The sequence below is a fragment of the Geotrypetes seraphini genome, chromosome 2, assembly GCF_902459505.1.
Source record: "Geotrypetes seraphini chromosome 2, aGeoSer1.1, whole genome shotgun sequence".
In the NCBI taxonomy this organism is placed as follows: Eukaryota; Metazoa; Chordata; class Amphibia; order Gymnophiona; family Dermophiidae; genus Geotrypetes; species Geotrypetes seraphini.
In genome coordinates, this window is record NC_047085.1 from 512,100,771 (window position 1) to 512,121,100 (window position 20,330).

General features: G+C 45.6%; 1 protein-coding gene across 3 annotated transcripts in view; it reads left to right on the plus strand.

The window, feature by feature from the left end:
• Positions 1-18,454, plus strand: part of LOC117355271 (zinc finger protein 82 homolog) — a 46,782-nt gene extending 28,328 nt beyond the window's left edge. For all 3 annotated transcript variants that reach the window (XM_033933575.1, XM_033933576.1, XM_033933577.1), the window contains exon 5: positions 16,277-18,454. In XM_033933575.1, the coding sequence (XP_033789466.1) occupies positions 16,277-16,434 (158 nt within the window). In that variant the 3' untranslated portion in view covers positions 16,435-18,454. The remainder of the gene's footprint in view (positions 1-16,276) is intronic.
• Positions 18,455-20,330: the final 1,876 nt, after the last annotated feature.

Sequence of the window (20,330 nt, forward strand, 5' to 3'; positions counted from 1 at the left end):
AGCTATGCTATCCGTTCTTACCACATCCTCTGGCAATGTGTTCCAGAGCTTAACTATTCTCTGAGTGAAAAAAAATTTCCTCCTATTTTAAAAGTATTTCCCTGTAACTTCATCGAGTGTCCCTTAGTCTTTGTCATTTTTGACGGAGTGAAAAATTGATCCGCTTGTACCTAATCTAATCTAATATTTGTATGTTGCACAAACCTAAACAGGCCATAGGCGACTTTAAGAGAAGAAGGGTAGCCGGGTCAAGTGGGAGGGGCGGGTTCTACTCCACTCAGGATTTTGTCGACTTCAATCATAATTCCCCTCAGCCGTCTCTTTTCCAACCGTTTTAGTCTTTCCTCATACGAGAGGAGTTCCATCCCCTTTACCATCTTGGTCGCTCTTCTAGCGCCACTGAATTGAACGCAATACTCCAGATGAGGTCGAACCATGGAGCGATACAGGGCCATTATAACATTCTTAGTCTTGTTAACCATCCCTTTCTTAAAATAATTCCTAGCATCCTGTTTGCTTTTTTTGGCCACTGCTGCACATTGGGTGGAAGGTTTCATTGTATTGTCTACGATGAAATCGGGTCCTTTTCCTTGGTGCTGATCCCCAAGGTGGACCCTAGCATCCGGTAACTGTAATTCAGGTTATTCTTCCCAATGTTCATCACTTTGCATTTGTCCACATTAAATTTCATCTGCCATTTGTATGCTCAGTCTTCTAATTTCCTAAGGTCTGCCTGCAATTTTTCACAATCCACATACATTTTAACAGCTTTAACAGTTTAGTGTCATCTGCAAATTTAATCACCTCACTCGTCGTTCCAATTTCCAGATCATTTATAAATCAGTTAAATAGCACTGGTCCCAGTACAGACTCCATTGTTTACTCTCCTCCATTGAGAAAAATGGCCATTTAACCCTACCCTGTTTTCTATCCCATAACCAATTCCTAATCCACAACTGAAAATCTAGGTACACTATATCAACCGGCTCACCTTTATCCACATGTTTATTCACACCTTCAAAGATGTCAAGCAAATTTGTGAGGCAAAGTATCCCCCGGCTGAACCCATGCTGACTCCGTCTCATTAAATCACGTTTGTCTAAGTGTTGAGAAGCAAATGGTTATCTTGGAGCCAGCGGGCTATGGCATCTATGCAGTGTTGCAAAGGAATTAGATTAGGAGCTACTAGATCCAGGGATATTGTAGCAGAATGTCATCCGAATAGATAATGAAGGTGTGAATGAGCTTAGCTTGGGGACTAAGAAAGATATTAGATAGGAAGGGAGATAAAATAGACCCTTGTGGGGCTCCAGAGGTGAGTTGACAGGAAGGAGACGCTTCACCATCTTGATATACTGTGAATGATCGATGCTGAAGAAATTAAGTAAATCAGGTTAGAACCATATCCGATATCCTAAGAGAAGATAATCTTTGAAACAGTAGAGAATAGGTGAATGACATTAAAGAAGACAAAGAGGGTGACTAAAAAGCACAGTTACTTACCGTAACAGTTGTTATCCAGGGACAGCAGGCAGATATTCTCACATGTGGGTGATGTCACCAACGGAGCCCCGCAGCGGACAGCCTCGCAAGCAGACTTGCTTGAAGATCTTTTAAGAGCTTACGAGTGCTGCACTGCGCTTGCACGAGTGCCTTTCCGCCCGAGTTAGGGCGCGCGTCTCCTGTGAGGTACCTTGGTTCAGATAGCTAACTAGGAAGCCAACCAGGGGAGGTGGGTGGATTGTGAGAATATCTGCTTGCTGTCCCTAGATAACAACTGTTGCGGTAAGTAACTGTGCTTTTTCCCAGGACAAGCAGGCAGCATATTCTCAACATGTGGGTGACCTCCAAGCTAACCAGAATGGGATGGTGGGAGAGTTGGCAATTTAGGTGAAAAGATTCTGCAAAACAGACTGGCCAAAATGGCCGTCACGTCTGGAAAAAGTATCCAGACAGTAGTGAGAGGTGAATGTATGAACCGAGGACCAAGTGGCAACCTTGCAGATTTCCTCAATAGGAGTTGATCTGAGGAAAGTTACAGATGCCGCCATTGCTCAAACTTTGTGGCCCATGACACGACCCTGCAAAGGGAGACCAGCCTGAGCATAGCAGAAAGAGATGCAAGCAGCCATCCAGTTGGATATGGATCACTTCGAGACAGGATTCCCCAACTTAGGATCGAAGAAGATGAAAAGTTGAGGAGTAGTTCTGTGAGGTTCAGTGCGTTGCAAGTAGAAAGCCAAAGCATGTTTACACTCCAGAGTATGAAGCGCTATTTCTTCAGGATGAGAATGAGTCTTGGGGAAAAACACTGGAAGAACAATAGATTGATTAATATGAAATTCTGATACCACTTTAGGTAAGAATTTAGGATGAGTATGGAGGATCACCTTGTCATGATGAAAAACTGTGAAGGGTGGATCCACAACTAAAGCTTGTAACTCACTGACTCTTCGAGCAGATGTGAGGGCAATGAGGGGTTGCCCTTCAATAGGTTGATGGAAAGTAACAATGCCACTGAGATGGACCCTAATAGATGTAGACTTGAGGCCAGACTGAGATAAGTGCAGTAGATAATCTAAGACTGTAGACAGGGATGTAGATATTGGTTGCAAATGACGAGTGGTACACCAAGCAGAAAATCTAGTCCATTTCTGGTTGTAACACTGCCTAGTGGACGGCTTCCTGGAAGCCTCTAAAATGTCCTGTACAGATTGAGAGAACTGTAGAGAGGTAGTCAGGTAGAGAGGAACCATGCTGTTAAATGAAGAGACCTCAGATTGGGATGAAGCAGAGACCCTTGACTCTGTGTAAGCAGAGAGGAAAATACTGGTAGAAGGAAAGGCTCCCTGGAGCTGAGTTAAAGTAAAAGGGAGTACCAAGGTTGTCTGGGCCACCGAGGAGCTATCAGAATCATGGTGGCCTGTTCCCTCTTGAGTTTGACAAGAGACCTGAGAATCAGAGGAAACGGAGGGAAGGCGTAGAGAAATTGACTTGTCCAATCCAGAAGGAAAGCATCGGCTCAAGGCATAGAGAAGAGTATATCCTGGAGCAAAATCAAAGCAACTTGTGGTTTTGGGGGGATGCAAATAGGTCTATCTGAGGAGTCCCCCATTGAGCAAAAACCTGAAGCAGAGTGGAAGAATTGAGTGCCCATTCGTGAGGTTGGAGAAGATGACTCAATGTGTCCGCCATACAGTTCTGCTAACCTTGAATGTAGACAGCTCTGAGGAAGATGTTGTGAAGCACTGCCCAAGTCCAAAGCTTCAGAGCTTCCTGACATAGGGAAAGAAAACCCGTGCCTCCCTGTTTGTTGACATAATACATGGCGACTTGGTTGTCTGTTCGAACGAGGATTACCTTATCGTGAAGAAGATGTTGAAAAGCTTTGAGAGCATTGAAAATCGCTCTGAGTTCCAACAGATTGATATGACAGAGACAATCCGTGCGAGACCAATGGCCTTGAGTACGGAGACCATCGAGATGAGCTCCCCAAGTGTAGTTTGAAGAATCTGTTGTGAGAATCTTCTGATGAGGGGATGTGTGGAAAAGCAAACCTCTGAAAAGATTGGAAGAGAGCATCCACCAGTGGAGAGATTGTCTCAACGAAGGAGTCACTGTAATGTGTTGAGATGTGTTGGCAAGCTTGCTGCCACTGAGATGACAGGGTCAACTGAGGAATGCGAAGGTGAAGTCTGGCAAAAGAAGTCACATGAACTGTGGAAGCCATGTGACCATCATTTGTCTCGCAGAACCATCATTTGTCTTGCTGAAATTGAGGTAAGAGAAGATACGTGGTTGCAAAGGTGAATGAGAGCATGTTGACGTGGTTGAGGCAGAAATGCTCTTAGTTGAACAGTGTCCAGGACAGCTTCAATAAACTGTGGAGTTTGGGAGGGAGTCAACTGGGATTTTGGAAAATTGACTTCGAACCCCAGACTTTGGAGGGATGTAATAGTCTATTGGGTCACTGCAATAACCCCCTGTTGAGAGGAGGCTTTGATGAGCCAGTCATCCAGATGTGGAAAAACCTGATGACTAGGTACGCAGGGCTGCAGCTACCACCACCAGACACTTCGTGAAGACCCTGGGGGATGATGCGAGTCTGAAAGGCAGAACTTGGTATTGAAGATGAAGATCCCCCACCTGAAATCTTAAGAATCTGCGAGAGGCTGGATGAATTGGGATATGATTGTAAGTCTCTTTGAGATCCAGAGAGCATAACCAATCCCCGTGATCCATCAGGGGGTAAAGTGTTGGCAGAGAGAGCATCCAAAACTGACTAGAAATTTGTTGAGGGCTCTGAGGTCTAGAATAGGTCGCGTGTCGAGCTCCATTCTCATGGAGATGATGCGGTATATAAACTTAAGGTTTAGATTAGATTAGATTAGATCCCCCGTCTTCTTTGGGACTAAAAAATAACGGGAATAAAATCCCATGTCCCATTGGTTCAAGGGAACCTCCTCGACAGCTCGAAGTCGAAGAAGAGTCTAAGCTTCCTGAAGAAGAAGGGGAAGTTGCGACGTACTGGAAGGAAACTCTCTTGGAGGGAGAGCTGGAGGTACATGAAGAAATTGAAGTGAGTATCCCTCCCGAATAATGTTGAGAACCCATAGATCGAGGTAATGAGCTCCCACTGATGGTAGAAGTGGTGAAGCCGACCTCCTATGGGCAGGAGAGAAGTCTGGTGGATGAAGGTTGGTATGCTCAGACTGGGAACGTCAAAAAGACTGGGCTGGCTTAGCCGCAGCAGGAGCCTGTCACTGCTGCTGCTGCTGCTGTTGTTGCCGTCTGGGCAGAGGTCTGGAGAAAGGTGAAGTCATTTTCTGAGGGTAACGACGTGGCGGAGGCTTGTAAGGCCGAGCAGGTGGAGTCTTAGCCTTTGGCCAGACCAGGGAGGCAAAGGAGCGCTCATGTTCAGAGAAACGCTTGGTAGCAGCCTCTATGGAATCATCAAAAAGTTCATTTCCTTGGCAAGGCAAATTTGCCAGACGGTCCTATAAATTGGAGACCATGTCCATACCAAGCCAGGTGTCGCATAGCCACAGCAAAGGTGTGACCCTAGATGACATCTCAAAAGCATCATATGTGGCCTGCAGCATGAACAGGCGGATTTGGAGAATCATTTTGAACTCTGGAAGGCATTGCTCCTCAAGGGCAGGAAAGAACTTTGGCATTATTTTAAAGCAATGATTAAAATATATGTAAAGAGGTAGTTGTAGTTGAGAATTCGATTTGCCATCATGGAATTCTGCGGCCAAACTTATCCATAGTGCGGCCTTTTCTGCCTGGCGGCACCGCAGCATAGACCTTAGAGGGTTGAGCTTTCTTAAGTGAAGATTCCACTACTAGGGATTGGTAAGATAGCTGTGGTTTTTCAAACCCCTTGCAAGGAACCATATGATAACGAGATTCCATCTTAAAAGGTATGGCCGGAATAGAGTAAGGGGTTTCCATATTCCTGAGAAACGTTTGCTTTAACACAGGAGTCATGGGAAGTCTCAAGGTTTCCTTGGGTGGATGAGGCAACTCCATGTCGGCCAAGTACTCAGGACTGTACTTAGATTCAGAGTGTAGATCCAACTGAAGAGCCTTACCCATATCAAAGACAAACCTCGCAAAAGAGGTGGATTTTGAAGTGGAGGGTTCCTCAGGAGAAGGAGACTGAGACTTGGGTGCTGCCAAATAAGATGGCGAAGCTTCTCTGGAATATTGAGATGGCATGTCAGTATCGAGCGCCATGGCCACTGATGAAGCTCCACTGTATATTAGAGGAGGTGTCAGAGAGTGTTTGCGCTTCAGAATCCTTGAAGGATTAGTCCCCGGAGTCTGAGGGACGAATTGCTCGACTGCTGTTTTGGAGAAGGTTCCCTTGCAGACGGTCTCGATGGAGGGGTCCTCGACCTGAATGTGCCCCGAGAAGAAGCAGGAGGAGTAGGAGACTTGCGAGGTCGAGGCTTATGCTTTGACCTCAAAGGAGTCTCGATGGGCTTCGATAAACGAGGTATAGAAGCCTCAGTACGAGGAGGAGGTGAGTCATAGAAACAAAGAAAATGACGGCAGAAAAGGGCCACAGCCAATCCAGTCTGCCCACACCAAAGATCCACCCCCTATCTACCTCCATGAAGAGATCCGACATGCCAGTCCCATCTTTTCTTAAAATCTGGCACGCTGCTGGCCTCAATTACCTGTTGTGGAAGATTATTCCAGCGATCGACCACCCTTTCGGTGAAGAAATATTTTCTGGTATCGCCATGAAATTTCCCACCCCTGATTTTCCACGGATGCCCTCTTGTCGCCATGGGTCCTTTAAGAAAAAAGAGATCTTCTTCCACCTCGATACGGCCCGTGACATATTTGAACGTCTCGATCATGTCTCCCCTCTCTCTGTGTTTTTCGAGTGAGTATAGTTTCAAGTTTATTAGTGTTTTTGATTAATCGCTTAATCATAATTCAAAGCGATGGACATAATAATAAAATGACAATATTTAGGGAGTAATACAATACTTAACATAAACTTAAGTATAATTGCAACTTACCCAGCCGTTCCTCATATGGGAGATCCTTGAGTCCTGAAACCATTCTGGTGGCCATTCACTGAACCGACTCAACTCTCCGCACATCCTTTTGATTATGCGGCCTCCAGAATTGCACACAGTATTCCAGATGGGGTCTCATCATGGGTCTGTACAATGGCATAATAACCTGGGGCTTATGGCTGACGAAACTTCTACGGATACAACCCATGATTTGCCTAGCCCTGGAAGAAGCTTTCTCCACTTGATTGGCAGTCTTCATGTCTTCGCTAATGATCACGCCCATGTCGCGTTCTGCTACAGTCCTTGCTAGGATCTCGCCATTTAGGGTGTAAGTCCTGCAATGCATTTTTTGGCATTGAAACTTAGTTGCCAAGTCTTTGACCAATGCTCCAGCAGGAGTAGGTCCTGCGTCATACTGTCAGGCATTGAGCTTTTGTCAGGCACTGTGCTTTCGTCCGATGAGCTTTTGCCTACTATGTTGCATAGTTTGGCGTCATTGGCAAATAATGTAATTTTACCTCGAAGCCCCTCAGTCAAGTCACTTACGAAGATGTTAATAGGATCGAGCCCTGCGGCACTCCGCTGATCACCTCCGTCGTATCGGAGAGGGTACCGTTAACCACTACCCTCTAACGTCTACCCCTAAGCCAGTCCCTAACCCATGCGATTAATGTTACACCCAGTCCCATCGAACCCATTTTGCTCAATAACCTGCGGTGTGGGACGCTATCAAACGCTTTGCTGAAGTCCAAGTACACGACGTCCAGGGATTCCCCTGTATCCAACTTCCTTGTTACCCAGTCAAAGAAGCTGATCAGATTTGATTGGCAGGACCTTCCCTTCGTAAAACCATGTTGATGGGGATCCCGTAGTTTCTCCTCGTTCAGGATTGTATCCAATTGGCATTTGATTAGCGTTTCCATAAGTTTACTTACTATCGAAGTGAGACTCACCGGCTGTAATTCTCAGCCTCTGTCCTGCTTCCCTTTTTGTGGAGTGGAATGACGTTAGCCGTCTTCCAATCCAACGGAACTCTTCCTGTACTTAGGGAAAGATTGAAGAACGCGGATAACGGTTCCTCCAGGACCTCACTCAGTTCCCTGATCACCCTAGGGTGTAGTTTGTCTGGTCCCATGGCTTCACCTTGAGTCTAGATAGCTCATCATAGACACTACTGGGCGTAAACTCAAAATTTTGAAATGCGTCTTCCGAGCTTTCCCTTGTCGGCAGCTGAGGGCCGGATTCCGGCACCTCGCAAGTGAAGACCAAGCAGAAGTATTCATTTAACAGTTTGGCTTTTTCGGAATCCGATTCCACAAAGTTCCCGTTGGGTTTCCTAAGGCGTACTATCCCATCTGTGTTTCTTTTTCTGTCACTAATGTACCTGAAGAAGGATTTATCGCCCGTCTTGATGCTCTTCGCAAGGTCTTCCTCCATTCGGAGTTGGCCTCCCTGACTGCCGTTTTGACCACTTTAGACTTGGCCAGATAGTCTTCCTTGGATTCTTGCTTCTTGCTGATTGTTTGTGGAAGATGAACGCCCTTTTCTTCTTTTTTATGAGGTCTGAGATCTCCTTAGAGAACCACTGTGGTCTATTGTTTAGAAACATAGAAACATAGAAAAAAGCAGCAGAAAAGGGCTATAGCCCACCAAGTCTGCCCATTCCAAGTATCCCCTCCCCTGAATTTACTCCCTTAAAGATCCCACGTGAGTATCCCATTTTCTCTTAAAATCCGTCATGCTGCTGGCCTTTATCACCTGGAGTGGGAGTCTGTTCCAATGATCCACTACTCTTTCGGTGAAGAAGTACTTCCTGGAGTCGCCATGGAACTTCCCTCCCCTGATTTTCAGCGGATGCCCTCTGATGGTCGAGGGTCCCGCTAGCCCGAAGATATCATCTTCTGACTCGATGCATCCCGTGATGTACTTATACGTTTCAATCATATCTCCCCGTTCTCTTCTTTCCTCAAGTGAGTACAGCCGCAATTTCTTTAGTCTTTCTTCATACGTGAGATCCTTGAGCCCCATTACCATCCTGGTGGCCATTCTCTGAACCGACTCGATCCTCAGCACGTCCTTTCGGTAGTGTGGTCTCCAAAACTGAACACAGTACTCTAAGTGAGGCCTCACCATGGCTCTGTACAACGGCATCATAACTTCAGGTCTCCTGCTGACGAAACTTCTGTGGATACACCCCATCATTTGTCTTGCCCTGGAGGAAGCCTTCTCTACTTGAATGGCAACTTTCATGTCCTCGCTAATGATCACTCCTAGATCGCGTTCCTCCGTGGTCCTAACCAAGGTCTCACCATTTAGTACATAAGTTCTACACGGGTTTCTCTTGCCCAGGTGCATTATCTTGCATTTTTTAGCATTGAAGCCTAGCTGCCAAGTGTTTGACCATTGTTCCAGTAGCAGTAGGTAGTGTGTCATATTATCAGGTAATAAGCATCTGCCTACTATGTTGCAAAGTTTGGCGTTGTCGGCGAACAGTGATACCCTTCCTCTAAGTCCTTGCGTCATATCTCTTATGAATAAGTACATATCTCTTATGAATAAGTTAAATAGAATCGGGCCCAGGACCGAGCCCTGCGGCACTCCACTGATCACGTCCGTTGCTTCGGATGGGGTACCGTTCACCACCACCTTCTGAAGTCTACCGCTCAGCCAATCCCCAACCCATGTAGTTAGAGTGTCTCCTAATCCTATCGATTTCAGCTTGTTCAGTAATCTTTGATGAGGGACGCTATCAAATGCTTTACTGAAGTCCAAATATACCACGTCCAGTGACTCTCCGGCGTCCAGTTATCTAGTAACCCAGTCAAAAAAGCTAATCAGATTAGATTGGCAGGATCTTCCCTGGGTGAACCCGTGTTGGTGTGGATCATGCAGTTTTTCTTCGTCTAGGATTGTGTCAAGATTCTGTTTGATCAGTGTTTCCATGAGTTTACACACTATAGACGCGGTTGGTTGCTTCTCGTATGGTTGATTTGAGAGTTGATCACATCACTCTATATTATCTGTTTCAGCTTGGTCTTGCAGCACCCTCTGGACAAAATCTCCCATGTTTTTGAAGTTTGTGCCCTTAAAGTTGAGGACCTTGGTTGATGTGCTTGACTTTGTGAAACCTTTCCTGAGATTGAACCGTATCATGTTGTGGTCACTGGAGGCTAGCGTATCGCCTACCGAGACCTCGGTGACACTTTCTCCATTGGCGAGTATTAGGTCTAGGATCGCCCGATCCCTAGTGGGCTCCAATACCAATTGTCTGAGTCTAGCTCCCTTTATAGAGGTTAATAGCTTCCTGCTGCCGCTGGTCGTAGCGGAAAGTTTGTTCCAATCCACATTAGGTCGGGACATAAGAGAAAAAAAGAAACCGTGAAGGAACGAGGTTCAGCGGCAGGGCCTAAGCCCAGAGGCCGTCGGTCGAAAATCAGCGAAGAAAAAGAAGTTTATTATTATTATTTTTTTTTTCCAACTCACAAGATGCGCCTGCACAGCAACTTCACGTAGAAAATAACAAAGCCGCGGTGCAAGAAGGCAACTAAGAACTGCAGAGCTGAAGAAAACGGGACTTCTGGGCCCTGCGGAAAACGTTGAACTGAGGACCCGCTGAGGAGATGCGCGCTAGAGAATGACACGAGGAAAAAATCTGTCCTTGTTACTGCCCCGTCCCCGGCCCACCGTCCCCTTCACTGCCCCGTCACTGCCATTCCATTCACCGCCCTGTCACCATCACCGCCATCCCCTTCACCGCCCCGTCACCGTCACTGCCATCCCATTCACCGCCCCGTCACTGTCCCCGCAGCATCCTTATAAACCTTAGTACTGCAATATTTAGCTTATTCCTTCCTTATAAATCAAAGTTCTGGCTGCTGAACTAGAGAAAGAGATGTTCAGCTGGCAGGGCTTTGTTTATAAATTTTTATCAACACAACTAATATAGTACTTTATCCTAAAGCAAAGAAAAAGAAAATAAATAGAATTTTTTTCTACCTTTGTTGTCAGGTTTCTGCTTTCCTCATCTTCTCATTCAATTCCTTCCATCCACTGTGTGTCTTCTCTCTGCATCTTCCATTGCTGTTACTGTGCCTCTCCCTTCACCCCCCCTCCAATTGGTCTAGCACCCATCTTCTTCCCTTCGCTCCCCTATAGTCTGGCATCTGTCTTCTTCCCTTCCAGCGTCTTCTCCCCACTCTGTCTTCCACATTTCCCTTCAGGGTCTGTTCCTCTCTACCCTCCTTCAATGTCTGTTCTATTCCTTTCCTCCACCACCCTTCCCTCCCTCCTTTACCATCTGTTCCTTTCTACCACCCTTCCCTCCCTCCTTTACCATCTGTTCCTTCATCTCCTCTCGCGCAGCCTATCTATCTATCTACCTCCCTCCTACTTTCGTAGCACGTTACAATGTAATTTGTGCAAGCCGCTGGAGCCTACAAACTTGGTCCCCAAACAATCTCGCTTCTGTGTTCCTATTTTCCCCATTTCTAATATCTACCCTATGTATCTGGCATTGCCCCCCCCCCATGTCCATTTCCCTCCCCCTCCACTTCCTTGTACAGCAGCAGCAGGTATTTCCCTTCACCTACAGGTCCCTGTGCAGCAGTAGCAGCATTTGCCCCACCCCCCTTCCCTACTTTTCCTGCTCCTTTTGGCCCCTCCCCCTTCCCTCCCATGGTCAAGCCTGCTCCATGGGCCCCCCTTCCCTTATCGCGTTTCCCGCAGGCAGGCCCAACTTCTCCCTGCACGTTACCTTTATTTTTCATTCTGTTTCCCTCCCTCGCATGGCTGCCTGCCTGGTCCCATTGAGCAGCTTGCGGCTGGAGTTTCTTTTTGTCGGCGCTTCCCTGCCCGGCCCGCAGTCTGGCCTGCTCCGGGCGAGTGTCCTCTTGATTCCCGCCAGCGTTGGAAACCTTCTCCGACTCTGGTGTGGCTCATGAGAGGAGCCGACACCGCGATCTGGAGAGCAGGGAGACCAACGCTGGCGGCCAGTCCTTTGTAGGTAGGTGCTGGGAAGCAGTAAGGCTGGGGACTCGCGCATGCGCACTCCTGTGGCCACGGACATACATCTGATGGATCAGAGATCACGGAAGCATGCAGATTTGAGTGCGCATGCGCGGCTAGGGTTTTATTATATAGGATAATACACATAAATTGGGGGAGGCGTACATATAGTGGAATTGCCAGGAAAAGTGGGGGAGGAGGAGCTCCTATCTGAGCAGAAGATCCTGCAGCCATTTCCCTGGGCTTGGAATGAGAGAGAAGAGCAGAAGCTGAAAGAAACTGGGCACTTGAGGCTCCAGCACAAGATGGACGACTCAGTTTACTTCCGGCCATATACCAGACGTCACAAAGGGGGGCGGAGCTCCACTGACTGCATTTCCTAGACAACACACTTCAGCAGCAGAGTCTCCGCCTCTTCCTCTTCCCGCCCCCAGTGAAATTCTGTGCAATCAGCAACTCCTCCTCCTGTCTTCTCGATCGTGAAGCTCCGCCCTCTCCCTTGTGACATCACCGGCTCCTCCCCCAATTCCTTTTTAATCCTGAGGGAGGAGATTCCTCCCAGCAACCCCTGCGGCAGCTGGCAACTTGGGCTCCTGGGGCTGAGCAAAGCCCTAATCCTGCTCTGGGCCAGTGAAGTCTCTCTCCCTCTCCTCTGGCTCAAGGAACCCCCTGAAAGCCCAGACCCAGCACTTGGCCCAAGCAATGAAGGGCACTCAACAAGGGTTCAGCCAACACTCTCCCACCTTAAAAGTCAACAAATCAAATCTCTTTAACTTGCTCCTTCCATCTTACATAGGGGTCCCAGACCCCTATGTAAGCAGATATAGTATTATGTCATGAGACCATCAACTTCAACATCAGCTGAAGATAATCCAGTCTTGTATAATCCTCTCAAAGAGCAGGTAATCTTGCCAGCATTGTGCTAATGCCAACCCTGTAAACCAGATAACATGGTCACGTGGTCTCCGGACTCAAGGGTCTCTCATACGAAGAAAGACTGGGCAAATTGCAGCTCTATACTCTAGAGGAGCGCAGGGAAAGGGGTGACATGATTGAGACATTTAAGTACGTCACAGGTCGTGTCGAGGTGGAAAATGACATATTCTTTCCCAAGGGACCCTCGGTCGCAAGGGGGCACCCGCTCAAACTCAGAGGAGGGAAATTTAGTGGTGACACCAGGAAGTATTTCTTCACAGAAAGGGTGGTGGATCACTGGAACAAACTTCCGGTGCAGGTGTTCAAGGCCACCAGCGTGCTCGACTTTAAGAATAAATGGGACATTCACGTGGGATCCCTACGAGGGTCGAGTTAAGGAACTAGGTCATTAGCACTCAGACTTAATGAGGTGGGTCAGTAGAGTGGGCAGACTTGATGGGCTGTAGCCCTTTTCTGCCGTCATCTTTCTATGTTCTATGTTTCTATGTGGGATTTCAGATACAGATACTATATTGGTTGATTTTCCTTTTGCATCTGCTCTAGACAATCGTGTAAATCAGGAGTACTACAAAGCCAATCAGACAGATAATGAAATGGATGAGAAAGGGGGATAGGTTTCACATCTATGCTGGAGTGTAATATTGTAGCTACGTATTTCCCTAATCTTGGAGCTGTGAAATGCAATGTAGTTTGTTGCAATAACTTGTGGACTTTGTGAGAAGTGTGCACAGTGATAGATCGTGGAAAAATTGTTTCTAATAATTTCTGAATGGCTGCTGACACAGCTACAATTCCCTGTTCACAAACAGTAAATCCTTTTTCTATTTCTGTAAATGTCCTGATAGATATAAATCTGGCATTTCATTTTGAGCTGCTACACCAGCCCACTGAATGGCATTTTCAAACACATGCAGCTGAATTGCTTGCTCTGTCTGGATCAGGTAACTTCAAGGCTGACACTTCTAACACATCAGTTAGCAATGTCTGCAGACACTCCTGTTGCTGAGTGCTTAAAATAATTTTCTGTTTACTAAGGGGATTTCCCTTAAGCAGGGGCCGCAATGCACTCGTCCGAGTGTTATAAGTTTCAAGTTTATTAGGATTTTATATACCGCCTATCAAGGTTATCTAAGCGGTTTTTACAATCAGGTACTCAAGCCGGTATCCACTGTCTGCAATAATTTAAAAGTTTCTGTTCTGCACAAAGTTATTTTACTGTGGTAGTGCTTGTACCCGTGCTCTTCAACATCTTCATAAATGATCTGGACATAGATACAACGCGCGAGGTGATAAAATTTGCGGACATTACAAAGTTATTCAGAGTAGTGAAGATGCAGGGGGATTGCGAAGATCTACAACGTGACATAATCAGGCTCGAGGAATGGGCTGCAACATGGCAGATGAGGTTCAATGTGGACAAGTGTAAAGTGAAAGGCATAGAGAAGGTGGAGAGGGACAGATTCTTTAGACTAGCAGGGACAACTAAAACAAGAGGTCATTCAGAAAAACTGAGAGGAGACAGATTCATAACGAATGCAAGGAGGTTCTTCTTCACTCAGAGGGTGGTGGACACCTGGAACGCGCTTCCCGGAGAGGTGATAGGACAGAGTACAATTCTGGGGTTCAAAAAGGGACTGGATGACTTCCTGGAAGCGAAGGGGATAACAGGGTACAGATAGAGGTTTACCTTACAGGACATTGAGCGAATAGGGTATGGATATTTTAGGTTAGGTAGGGAACACTTTCAGGTCATGGACCTGGGGGGCCGCCGCGGGAGCGGACTGCCGGGCACGATGGACCCCTGGTCTGACCCGGCAGAGGCAACGCTTATGTTCTTATGTTCTTATGCATGTTGGTAACAAAAATCTCATGCACAAATACAGGATGTCCGGGGCGGTACTTGGAGAGACCTCCCAGGAAAGGGACTTGGGAGTTCTGATCGACAAGTTGATGAAGCTGTCCGTGCAATGTGCGGCGGCAGCAAAAAGGGCAAACAGAATGCTAGGAATAATAAAGAAGGGGATCACAAACAGATCGGAGAAGGTTGTCATGCCACTGTACCGGGCCATGGTGCGTCCTCACCTGGAGTACTGTGTCCAGCACTGGTCGCTGTACATGAAAGTGGCAGTAAATTCAACTTCCAAAAGGAGACCACTCCCCTCGACGGCAGTGGTCACTAATATCCAGGCGCTGCAAATTTTACCTGGATACAGGTTCAGGAGAAGTTCCACAGGATGAAAATTCCTCTCTTAAGCAGTAAGAGAAGAGCTTCCCATCCTGATATGTAAAAATTGGACACAAAACACTAAAGATTTTAAAACAAAATCTTCAAGATTTATTATAATAAATGCAATGTAAATATCAAATTATAAAGTAGTCATGTGTTCAATTGGAAGGAATAAGAAAATCACATAACATTCTCCTGTTCAAATCCCTTCAACGAAATCTAGACAAAGCTATATATTTTATCCTTTCTCTGACATTAACATACAATAGTCTGAGGTGTAAGATTCTTAAACACATATATTCTGTGGAGCCTAGCTCATTTACAAAAACATATTTTTCCTATATAATTGTCCAAGTTAACTCTTGATAGTCTGAACTAAAGATAAATTTCCAATGTAAAAGATAGACCAGTATTTGCTCATCAAATCCAATAGATGTCAGTGTTACTCCTTTTCTCCATATAACCACTGACATTTGTAACCTGTCAAAACATATATCATGTCAGTAGAAAAGCTCTACTTCCTGGTTTATAAGGACAGACTTTCCAGGCACTTCCGAACATCTGTGTAAACTCTTAATTAACTTTTGTGTTCGTTATATATAAGAAACAGGGGCATTCACATGATTATGTGTAAGTCTATATACAAAGACAATTATCCTGTTTCCTCTGTAATCTTTTTTTTTTTTTAATATCTTTATTAAATTAAAAAAAAAAACCCAACAACACAAGACAAAGTAACCAAACAGAGAAAAAAAGCAAGTACATAATTCCAAAACAAGACTCCATAACCCCCCCAATTCTCCCCCCCCCAAGCTAAGTAACACAGAATTAAGTAGAGTGCTGTCTCCATTTAACATAGGGTTCCCACATCTTAGAATAGTTTGCCAAGGTGTTATGCCTTAATGCAGTCAATTTAGACATCAGTTACAAATAGTCCAAACGAGAGTAAACTGCGAGAAGATTCGGCATCACAGGAAAACATAGTAACATAGTAGATGACGGCAGATAAAGACCCGAATGGTCCATCCAGTCTGCCCAACCTGATTCAATTTAAAATTTTTTTTTTTTTTTTTTTCTTCTTAGCTATTTCTGGGCGAGAATCCAAAGCTTTACCCGGTACTGTGCTTGGGTTCCAACTGCCGAAATCTCTGTTAAGACTTACTCCAGCCCATCTACACCCTCCCAGCCATTGAAGCCCTCCCCTGCCCATCCTCCTCCAAACGGCCATACACAGACACAGACCGTACAAGTCTGCCCAGTAACTGGCCTAGTTCAATCTTTAATATTATTTTCTGATTCTAAATCTTCTGTGTTCATCCCACGCTTCTTTGAACTCAGTCACAGTTTTACTCTCCACCACCTCTCTCGGGAGCGCATTCCAGGCATCCACCACCCTCTCCGTAAAGTAGAATTTCCTAACATTGCCCCTGAATCTACCACCCCTCAACCTCAAATTATGTCCTCTGGTTTTACCATTTTCCTTTCTCTGGAAAAGATTTTGTTCTACGTTAATACCCTTTAAGTATTTGAACGTCTGAATCATATCTCCCCTGTCTCTCCTTTCCTCTAGGGTATACATATTCAGGGCTTCCAGTCTCTCCTCATATGTCTTCTGGTGCAAGCCTCCTATCATTTTCGTCGCCCTCCTCTGGACCGCCTCAAGTCTTCTTGAGTATGCCAACATTGTGCCAAAGCAAGAGAGGTCACCGTAAACAGACATGCCGCTAATTTCTGTTCAGACTCCCACATTAAGCAAACAATATTCCCTCAGAACACAATAACATTAAAGACTGGATCCTTAAACTTTTCTTTAAAAATAGAACCACAGACTTCCTGGGTTTTCATATTCAAATTTTTCCGGATGTCTCTAAGGAGACTCAAAAGAGAAGAAGGGAATTTCTAATGTTGAAACCTGGTGTGACCCAGATGGGGGGTTTATTTTTCCTTAGATATCCTTGTAAATGTGTAGTAAGGTATCATACTTTGAAATATGTGTTCTTTGAACCAGCTCATTTGACAGCCTTCCTCTCCACGAAGCGCCTTGGGAATGAAGGAAAATCAGCGTCCAAGGAATAATTAGCTCCTTTTCAGTATCAGATAATGTGATTTCCTTTAGTTGTTATTTTGTATCCTTAAATCACTCCGTTTCTTAAGTCTTGGATCCTAATTTTGAGGACTAGTGTGCGATTAAGTTGAGAGTTATTTCTTCTTTTTTGGAAAAAAAATTTTTTTAATGTTGTGTTTAATATTATGTTTTCTTAATTGCACTTTCTGTACAAGATGATATGCTTGTTAAATAATGTAAAAATTTCTAAAATAAATAATAATAAAAAAAAAAGAACACAATAACATTTATAATCTGCACCAAGGAACAACCCACCTGCTGGCAAAATAAGCGTACTACTGGACAGGACCACCAAATATGTAAAAAGTCTCCTCGGCCCCCACAATTGCACCAGCAGCAATCCATTCCCCCAGAAAAATGGAGGAAAGTCTCACCGGGGTATAATACCACCTGTAATACATCTTATAGCCATTCTCAATACAGTTAATGGATAATGTCAATTTAAATAAGCGCTTATAAATAATTTCCCAACGAGGAAAGCTATGCCCTCCAGGCAAATCACACCCCCAGCGAACCTGATAGGGATCATAAGGGGCTTCCCTCTTCAACAAAGCGTGATATAACCATGAAACACCTCCTCACCCAGCCCCAGCCTGAAGAGCCTGTTCCAACCAAGTATCCCCTAAAGAAAGCTCCCAAAAAGCTTGCTGAGAAAGAAAAATAAGCAGATGTGTATAAAGGAATCCCTATCCTCCAACCCATATTCCTCCTGCAACTCCTGAAAAGAACGCATAGATATATTCTCCCAAAGCTGACCCAACGTACATAGGCCCGCTAGAATCAACTTACGGTGAACAGCAGCATCTCTACCTGGCGACCCAGCCAGCAAGGCCTCCTCTAGAATCTTTATCTTTCACTTCCATGATTATTTAAACAATGGTATATAAATTTACTTACGTCTTAAAAGTCACAAATCAAACTAAACCTTTGAACTTCCTTAGCATTAGCTAAAATGTAGAATCAGCAATTTAAGCCTTTCAATCCTTAATTACAATTGCCTCAGTCTTTGTCACTAGATGTCTCATCTGAGTTCCCAGATTTTTAATAGATACCTTATTTTAATTCATTCTCAACCTCCATTTTCTGTGACACTTTCAGAAATTCCTCAACAATACTCCAGCTGATGAGGACCCTCAAGCTAGGCCAGCCGAGAACTTCCTGCAAAGGAGGCCAGGGGTCCCTTTTGCCAAGCCAGGCAGGCAGCAGAAGCAGCGTCCCTGAATCACAGATGCTGCCACACTTGGTGGAGGGAAGCTCTGGCCATCTTTGGAGGAGGTCCTCAGCTGGCGGTGCTTGGGAATCCCCACCAGCCACATCAAGGGTCAGCAAGTTCTTCAACACTGGAGAAATAAAACCAGAAATATTTAAGTTTCATATATATATATTTTTTTGTTTTTCCTGTTTTCTGTGTGGTTTTCATATAACTGTACTCCAAAGGACCCCTGAAGAAGGCAAAACACTGCTGAAACACGGTCCGTGTAGGGTCTGACCTACAGAATGCACCAATACATGATACAGTAACTTTATCCTTCTGGGATGTGTTTGGCTTTTAGCATATTGTGATATTTTTAATTTGATCAAGACTTTAATAAATTTAACCATTTTTTACTCTTGGAAGTCCAGGATTCGGTTCCACGTTGTTTTCTTTTGAACACAATACAAAGACATCTGATATATACATTTCCCAAAGCTAACATATTTCAGTCAATAAATTCTGTTTTTACTTTATTTCTCTGGAAATTTAAGGCTCCTTTTACGAAGGCATATTACCGCGCGCTAAACCACCGGCCGCGCAAGCCGCTACCGCCTCCTCTTGAGCAGGCGGTAGTTTTTAGGTTAGCCCAGGGGTTAGCACGTGATGAAAAGTCACATGCACTGAAGCCGTTAATGTGGCTTCGTAAAAGGAACCCTTAGTTTTCCATCGTTAATTCCAGTTACTTTTTTTCCCCCCTTTCTTGTCTTGTGCAAATTATTCATCAACTTCATGCAGTTGTTGTTCATTGGTTCCTCCTAGCATTTCTCTCTTCCCTCCCTCCCATTGTAAGCATACTCCCCCTTCCCACTCCTGCACAGCATTTCTTCTTCTCTTCTCCACCCCCAAGTGCAACATGTCTCCCTCTCTCTCACTGTTCATCTCTCTTTCATTCATTCCTTCCCTTGCTGCAAAGGGAGTGGAGAAAGAAATAGAGAGAGGGAGGGATCTAGGACGCCTCTCTCCCACCCCCTTTACCGCCACATCCAACATGTCTCCTCCTCATCCCCCTTCTCATCTCATCTGTGGCTAAGGAATGCGTCTGCTGCCTGCCAGGCTTGGCAAAAGGAACTCCTGGCCTCTGCACCCAGAAAGTGCAGCATCTTTCACCCCTGCCCACCAGCCCCATGTCCACCATTTCTTCTTTTTTCACTCCTCTCCAGCACCATGCCACATCTCTCCCTCCATCACTATGTCCAACATCCCTCCCTCTTGCATCCCTTTCAATCAGTCCCACTATTCCCTTGCCACCACATCCATTTTTTCCTCTCATCCTTCTCTTCCCCATGTATTACCTCACTCCTCTCCCTCCCTATGCCCAACACTTCTCGTCTTTTTTTTTTTATGTCTCTGAAGGAGGGTATTCTTGGCTCGAGTGCAGGGAGCGTGCTGGTGTATGGTAATGTGCATCATCTCTTTCCCTCTTACACACTAATTTCCAACAATTCTCCCTTTCTATTCCCTCCTCCAAATCAGCATCTCTTTCCCTCCCTCTTAAGTCCCATGTTCGTGCCCACTTCCTCTCTCCCTTCTATGTCTCAAGTTCATGCCCCCCCCCTTCCTTCTGTGTCTGAGTTTGTGCCATCCTCCCTCCTTCCAGCCTTTGTCCCAAGTTTGTGCTCCTCCCTTGTCCCAACATGCTTTTTCCCCCTCGCTCTTTTCTTCCTTTGTCCCACATTTGTGTCTCCTCTCTCCCTTACTTATCCCAACGTGCTCTCTCCCTTCAGGGCCATCCAGGTGGGCCTTCTTCTTCACACTTTCAGCCGCACTTGATTCCTCACAGGGTTGTGGTTCCTGCACATGGCTGACCCGGAAGCCTTCCCTCTGACCTTGGAGGAAAGGTCTCCGGGCTGGCTTTGGCAGTGTGCTGGGAGCCTACACGCAGCTCTGTGAAGGGGTGCCTGTGACTGGAGAGAAGGAAGGAGATGCTGCTAAGGCTGCTAGTCCAGGAGGAGTATAGGAGACAAATTGATGGCCACAGCGGCATCTGCAGAAAGGCAGGAGGATGAAGCAGCAGTAGTACCGGCAGTGGCAGAAGAGAAGAGATGATGGTGCCACGTACCACAGGTGGAGAACATCTGGTCTACAATACCAAAGCTATTTGAGAGTGCAGGAAGTACCTGCAGTGTCATATTCAATGATGTGAATGTTTTGCTGAATTTTTAGATTGAAGATTTTATTACACTCAGTACAGGTAAAAGATTAGTCTTCTCTATGGACCATTTGGTGAATTTTTAGTGTACGGAG